At 34.5% G+C, this 7,222-nt stretch overlaps 2 protein-coding genes across 2 annotated transcripts; one reads left to right on the top strand and one right to left on the bottom strand.

Annotated features, from left to right (window-relative positions):
* The first annotated feature begins 269 nt into the window (after nucleotides 1–269).
* LOC107730210 (actin-binding Rho-activating protein-like) lies at nucleotides 270–2,242 on the top strand. The gene is made up of 2 exons (XM_016540975.1): nucleotides 270–407; nucleotides 1,518–2,242. The coding sequence occupies exon 2, from the start codon at nucleotides 1,564–1,566 to the stop codon at nucleotides 2,035–2,037; it is 474 nt and encodes a 157-aa protein (XP_016396461.1). The 5' UTR covers nucleotides 270–407; nucleotides 1,518–1,563; the 3' UTR covers nucleotides 2,038–2,242.
* Nucleotides 2,243–4,460: 2,218 nt separating this feature from the next.
* On the bottom strand, nucleotides 4,461–6,558 carry hint3 (histidine triad nucleotide binding protein 3). Its single transcript, XM_016540961.1, has 5 exons — nucleotides 6,357–6,558; nucleotides 5,661–5,778; nucleotides 5,387–5,456; nucleotides 5,151–5,277; nucleotides 4,461–4,719 (listed from the first exon to the last, which is right to left on the bottom strand). The coding sequence occupies exons 1-5, from the start codon at nucleotides 6,483–6,485 to the stop codon at nucleotides 4,681–4,683; spliced, it is 483 nt and encodes a 160-aa protein (XP_016396447.1). The 5' UTR covers nucleotides 6,486–6,558; the 3' UTR covers nucleotides 4,461–4,680.
* Between the last annotated feature and the right edge of the window lie 664 nt (nucleotides 6,559–7,222).

Below are 7,222 nucleotides of genomic sequence, written 5' to 3'. Positions count from 1 at the left end.
ATATTTGCGTTTTGCGAGGGAACGCAAATATCTTTGCGAGAGAACGCAAAAGTTTTGCGAGGGAACGCAAAGTTTCGAGAGGGAACGCAAAAGTTTTGCGAGAGAACGCAAAAAATCTGACAAATATTTTTTCCTCCCACCCCAAATTTTTTCACTCAGTCTGATTTTTTTCCACCACCATGTCCCTTTAGGGGCTCCGTACATTAACTTCTAAAGAGGCTAAAATCTTCCCTATCATTGGTTCATCATCTCGTACAGTGGCATGATTCTCGTGCTCTGATTGGTTGGCTTGCACGTCAATCACTCTCACGAGAGATAAGAAAAGTATCTACTGCTCTACTTGTAATGTATCCACTTCCATCGCTGTTACAGCATGACAACCATCCTCAAGAAGCCAAACAAAGGCGGTAAGGTTTTATTATAATACACCTAACGTGTGATGCATATATTTCGATGTCAAATAAATCTTTGTAAAGTTGATTTCATCGTTAAACTAAGCTGTCATAGATTGTCACTAATAATCTTATAAACTACAGTGTTCTTTATATAGTTTAATATACAGTATAGTTGCATATGTGTATCGTATATAGTGCCGTTTCATGCAGGCTTTGCAACCTTCAGAATAGAACTGAGAATAATGTCTCAATTCTAATGTCCCAATTGTTCTGTATTTCGAGAATGAATTATTATTGAGAATAAATTCAATTTGAATTGAACTGGAACTGAGGTTGATGAATATAGAACTGTACTTCAAATTTGAAGAAGAATTATTAAAATAATACAATTAAAAGAAGCTGCATTACGTGTAAATTTAATAATATAATAAATATAATTTCATTTTTCAGTATGAATATGGGATATTTCCAGAAAGAGTTAATATTACTGATACATGTAGTTGAATATAATAATCAGTATCTGAAATGTCACCTATAAAAAATGTGAATTTAAATTATAAGCTACATTTCTCTCATCATTTTTCCTAGTAAGCATTATTTTCCCCAAAGTCTTCAAAATTTGAGCCAAATAACATAAACAGTGTGAAACCTTAAACACACACTACAAATATATTTATTTATTTATTTATTTTTGTCCAGTTTTATAATCCTGGAACAGTGTTTTCTTAGTATCATTTATATGTTATTTTTACAATTTAGTTTTCATTTATTTATATTTCAGTTTTAGTTTTTATTTCCAGTTGGTAATTGTAGTGCTTCAACTTATTTCATTTAGCTGACAAAGGCAACATTTCTCATTTTCATTAAGTTTCATCTAATATTTATATTTTATTTTATTATAGTTTTATTTAAATTAACAAAAATATTTGTATAGTTTTAGTTAACAATAACCTGGAACATTTTTTCCTAAAATCTATCTATATGATATAGTTTAGCTTAAGTGCCCTGGCTAGTATTGATTACATTGGGTCAGTCTTACTTGTAGACTTCATGAGGCTTTAAGTTATTTAAAGGCTGTACGACATGCAATCTTCTCACTCGCAGCCTGTGTTATGCCAACAGTGGAGCATGCTAAAAACTAGAGCCGTCCTGTGAGCCAAAGGTCACCATGGAGACAGACGAAGCAGCTGCGCAGCCTAATGACGACAGGGCGGAGACCTGCACCGTATCCGTCAAAGGTCTGACAGAGAACTGGCAGAAATGGTCCAATGACCACTGCGAGTATCAGAAACACAATCCCTTCAGCAATGGCAAGGTGATTCCCCCGCAGATCCAGCGAGGACAGGAGGGCTACGGCAGGCCCTTAGAGGGCTCCAAAACAGAGCAGAGAGGAAAAGACGCCCACTCTCACATCAGCAGAGAGGTCACAGAGCTCTGCCAGGTCATTAGGGAGATCGGGGCGAGCAGGGATGACGGCAGGGTGTCTGTGCGGTTCGGGACGCTGTTTGAGAGATACGTCACTATCTCTAATAAACTAGTGGGAGTTCTGCTGCGAGCACGCAAGCAAGGGCTGGTGCACTTTGAAGGAGAGATGCTGTGGCAGGGGAGAGATGATGGAGTGCTCATCACCTTGTTACAGTGATTTACAGCAGTGCTGGACACCATGTGCCTGCCTGTCCAACATTTCTTTATAGACATCCGTTTTACTTGAACATGGGTTAAGGAGTCAGTTGTCGGCCAAAGAAACTTATGCTAATGAGATTTAAACTGAGTGTATTGAATTTAAATGTAGCAAACTGGTATATTCTGTTATTGTTTTAAGTACCACTAAACAGAATTGGAAAAATAATGATTTCAAACAGGATTCAAAACAGTCTTGTCCGTCATTGGTCAACTAGATAGGTAGCCCTGCCCCCTCTCATACCATTTGTTAAGTCAATGTTGCTGTTAGGGGCTACTAAAAAACAGAGCAACAACACTTACACTTTTCACGTGTTCCTGCTTAAAAATATCTTATACCAGTCTGAAAATGTTTTGCTGGTCTTAGTTGGTCTACTAGCCTGGTTAGGCTGGCCTGTTTACTGGTTTTAGAGGTACTTTAAAGAAATAGTTCACCTAAAAATGAAAATTTGCTCAGGCCATCCAAGATATAGATGAGTTTGTTTCTTCACCAGAACACATTTGGAGAAATGTAGCATTACATCACTTGTTCACTGATGAATCCTTTGCAGTGAATGGGTGCCGTCAGAGTGAGCTTTTCACTTCACATTAACTGATGGACTGGAGTCATGTTGATTACTCGTGAATTATTGTGATGTTTTTATCTCTCATTCTGACGGCACCCATTCACTGCAGGGGATACATTAGTGAGCAAGTGACGTAATGCTAATGGCTTATGGCCTGAGGGTGAGTAAACTTTCATTTTTAGGTGAACTATTCCTTTTAGCAGTTTTTTTTTCTGCATAATATCTCTGCACAATGATTTATCCTCAGAAATTACACTCATTTACCTTTAAGTGAACAATAACAGTGCAACATTGTAGTCTTGACAAGCCATATTCTCAAACCATAATCACATTTATATGCCATCACTTTGATGCACAGTGTTAAGGCACACAATGCTTTCCTATTGAAACCTTTCAAAAGTTTTTTTTTTTTTTTTTTTGTAATGGAGTAATTTTCTCATATAATGAATCACTTGCAAGAAAATTACAAGTATTGCCTAGAAAATACATTTCAACTTTTCTGTATTGAATTGCTTTGAATTTATTCTAAATATAAATAATATAAAAATATATTTACAGTGATGATAGTTTAAGCACAAAAACTATTAAAAAGCAGATAACACATATGCAGGCTGGCCTGTTTACTGGTTTTAGAGGTACTTTAAAGAAATAGTTCACCTAAAAATGAAAATTTGCTCAGGCCATCCAAGATATAGATGAGTTTGTTTCTTCACCAGAACACATTTGGAGAAATGTAGCATTACATCACTTGTTCACTGATGAATCCTTTGCAGTGAATGGGTGCCGTCAGAGTGAGCTTTTCACTTCACATTAATTGATGGACTGGAGTCATGTTGATTACTCGTGAATTATTGTGATGTTTTTATCTCTCATTCTGACGGCACCCATTCACTGCAGGGGATACATTAGTGAGCAAGTGACGTAATGCTAATGGCTTATGGCCTGAGGGTGAGTAAACTTTCATTTTTAGGTGAACTATTCCTTTTAGCAGTTTTTTTTTCTGCATAATATCTCTGCACAATGATTTATCCTCAGAAATTACACTCATTTACCTTTAAGTGAACAATAACAGTGCAACATTGTAGTCTTGACAAGCCATATTCTCAAACCATAATCACATTTATATGCCATCACTTTGATGCACAGTGTTAAGGCACACAATGCTTTCCTATTGAAACCTTTCAAAAGTTTTTTTTTTTTTTTTTTGTAATGGAGTAATTTTCTCATATAATGAATCACTTGCAAGAAAATTACAAGTATTGCCTAGAAAATACATTTAAACTTTTCTGTATTGAATTGCTTTGAATTTATTCTAAATATAAATAATATAAAAATATATTTACAGTGATGATAGTTTTGAAGCACAAAAACTATTAAAAAGCAGATAACACATATGCAGGATATTATTTATTTTGTTTTCATGCTTATACATATCATACAACCTTACACCACTCAATAATTAAATACATCTGAGGCAATATAGTACAATCTCTGTCATGGCATAAACAAGAGTTAAAACTTCATTTAGTGTCATATGAAGGAAGAAAAACATAACTGCTCTTGCATCAGTGATGCAGTACAGAATAACAAAAACACTGCCATGAATTCTGATGCCAAAATCATTCAGCTAGTGTGAGGTTAAAGGTCAAAGCTAATTATTGAGATTAATTACCATTTTTAGCTCATTCATATTTAAAACTCTTCGTCACAGCTCTGTATCCTTAAAAATCATATTACTTTAGTAAAACTGGAGGAATCCCAATTGTTCTCTGTAAAAGATTAATGATTCTGTCAAATTTATCAATGTCATTACTATTCGGCATGCTTCCCCCCCCCCAAAGCAATTGAAAAGTAGCTGCAGTTTTGTAGCTTCAAATTTGATTAGCCCGTCTGGCTGACGATATAACTAACAGAAAACACAGCATTATGAGTTATTACAACCCTGAGGCACATGTCCGTGACCTTTTGTCATCACAAACATATTGACTAGGACATCTTCAACATTAATGTATTTTGAGTTCCTCGAACTTCCTGTACATTTAGCTCATAGAGTTCAGCCTTTGGAGTAACTGGTCGGCCTGCAAAATAAAGACATACAAGAGTTAGCTATACATTTGCACACTCCAAAGCAAGGGCAAATCAAAAATCCTACAATTTAAAACAAAGAAAACATTTATAGTAGTAGAATTGGTAAGACTAAAACATTTCTCCACACAGATCCATTTGAGCAGTCAAAAACAAAAAAGGTTTTCATTCCCCCTGCCACTGTAGCTTGTCCATTTTTATTTAATACAATTAGCTTGTTCCAATTACATGACAAAAGGTCTCATTCAACAGACGTAATAACTGGCAACGTCTTGCTACGCTCAGAAAACATTTTGTTTGTTAATGCATCAATAACCCGCTCCAAGGGAATATGATTTTTAGTTTTAGTGGATGTAATTTAGTTGTAAACTAAATGGTAGTGAACAGTGGATTGTATTGTTGGTTTACTCATTTGATTGCTTACCGTTACGAACCAATACGAGTTTAGCCTGTAGATCAAGCGGGACATGAAGCCCATCTGACTGACGGGTGCGAGAACATGGAGATGCAGATGTGTGACAGAACAGAATGGAGGCCAATGGAACCCAAACCTTGGAAATATAATTGGCATGTGATGCATCAGAACATAACTCACAATGTTCTGCATGCTTCATAAACAAGGACTTGATTTTCGTGTAAGTGGCAGATGTTTTTCATTACCTAACATCATTTAAATCAGTCACATCGTTCTTCTGAAGTATCTCTTTCCCCGTCTCCACCAACTGCTCCACTAAAAACCACAAAAATAGAGTTTGCACAGATGACTCCTTAGTAAAGCATGCTATGCGTAACTAAGCTGGGAAGTCTGACTACTTGTACACATTAAATCGGACTCATTATTTTCAGATTGTTACTGTAGAAAGGCTCCAGAGTAGCTACTGTCAGAAATGTCTAAACATTTACACCAGTCTTGAATAACTCCCAGCGTGTTTACCTAATGGTACATGCTCTTTGCCGAGAGATTTACAATTGCCCACATGTTTACTTGGTACGACCAGATAGTGATGAGGAGCTCCAGCGTGGATATCTCTGAAACAGGACACAGTTTCATCCTGAAAAACAAGAGTTTTAAAGGGTTATACATAATAATAAAACTAATAACTATTACAATAATTATTCTAATTAATTTGTGTTACATCTGTGCTTTTACATTCTGCTTCATTTATACATTTTAATTTTTGTTTTCCTTTTTGCGTAATTACTTTGACAGGACTATTTACAACTTTTGATGTTTTTAACGGTGTTTAAATACATTGTAAATTGTGCAATAAATGACTTAAACATGAAGAGTTAATGTTCCTATTGTGAAGCATAATTTAAATTAATTTACAAAATAAAAATTATAATATTTTTCAAAATACATAACTTTCTTTCTTTCTTTATGACGACGATGGCCGAGCAATCATCGCATTACCTTTTTATTAAAACAAAATTACAGTAACCTTGACGACATTTTGCAAGGAGAAAAGGAAATACTCTGATATATGTTAGGACACGTCGGTCTATTACTTCTATAGGTAAATATTGATTTTAGGAAACATGTATTGTCATGTGTATTGTGATCTTTAGCCTCTTTCGCGCCTCTGCAATAGTTATGATATCTTAAATAAAGCAGTGACAGTACACTCACGTTATGCAGGAGCTCAGTTCCCATTTCTCCCTTCAAGATTTTACAGAAAATGCATTTTTTATCATATCCATCATCAGTCTGGTTCGTTGTACCGATCTCAGGTGTCGGTGTGTTTACGGCGGCTGCCATCTTCAAAACGTGAAGTCGGCGCTAATTACATCATCACCGACACGAGCGTCACGTCGTTTCAACATACAAGTCCTCTGAGTCAGGGGGTTTTAAAGCCAAGAAATCCCAAATATCATATGATGATCCCTTTGTGAGAGAACCCGAGTTAAAATATATGCTTGTACATATTTTAATGTCCAAAGCTCCAAAATTATGCATGATATTATTAAGACAAGTTGTTCTCGAGAATAAATGATTGCACTTTGTACTAAATCCTAATCAATTTATTAATATATTAAATAAAAACAAGTTTTTATTATTATATTAGTTTCTTTTTTGTATTTTTTTATATTTTAATCCAATATTATACACAAAATATAATTATATTAGATTATATTATTATAAAATATAATATAATTATATTAGAAATATAGTTTAAAAGCAGTTTTATAACCAGTGAGCAAGGTAAAATGACAGTGGCAGAGCATCTTAAAAATACAATACAAACTATTCTTGAATGTATGCTACAAGAAATGAAAGACGTATAAAAAAAATGTATATTGTTTTTTATAAAAAAAAAATAAATAAAAAAATTTTTTTTTAATAAAAACTGCAGGCATGTGTTAAAGCATATATTGTCATCTTGTTGTAACATTTTCCATGATATAATGTTGAATATACCATATATTTGATGTGCTATATTTCCTGTTACTTCATTTAGGCCTATAGAAGTCCAGATTTTTAATCAAATTTATTCA

The sequence above is a fragment of the Sinocyclocheilus rhinocerous genome, unplaced genomic scaffold, assembly GCF_001515625.1.
Source record: "Sinocyclocheilus rhinocerous isolate Xijiao unplaced genomic scaffold, SAMN03320098_v1.1 scaffold2448, whole genome shotgun sequence".
Classification (NCBI taxonomy): domain Eukaryota; kingdom Metazoa; phylum Chordata; class Actinopteri; order Cypriniformes; family Cyprinidae; genus Sinocyclocheilus; species Sinocyclocheilus rhinocerous.
Note: the sequence above shows the minus strand (reverse complement) of the source record. Positions and strands in the feature narration are given on the sequence as shown.

Bases quoted from the DNA above. Each gene is read 5' to 3' on its own strand.
- LOC107730210 (XM_016540975.1), top strand. From the start codon at position 1,564: ATGGAGACAGACGAAGCAGCTGCGCAGCCTAATGACGACAGGGCGGAG.
- hint3 (XM_016540961.1), bottom strand. From the start codon at position 6,485: ATGGCAGCCGCCGTAAACACACCGACACCTGAGATCGGTACAACGAAC. The intron at 5,457-5,660 runs GTAAACACGCTG...TGTGGTTTTTAG, and splicing joins CAAAGAGCATGTACCATTAG to TGGAGCAGTTGGTGGAGACG. The intron at 4,720-5,150 runs GTAAGCAATCAA...TTTATTTTGCAG, and splicing joins ACTCGTATTGGTTCGTAACG to GCCGACCAGTTACTCCAAAG.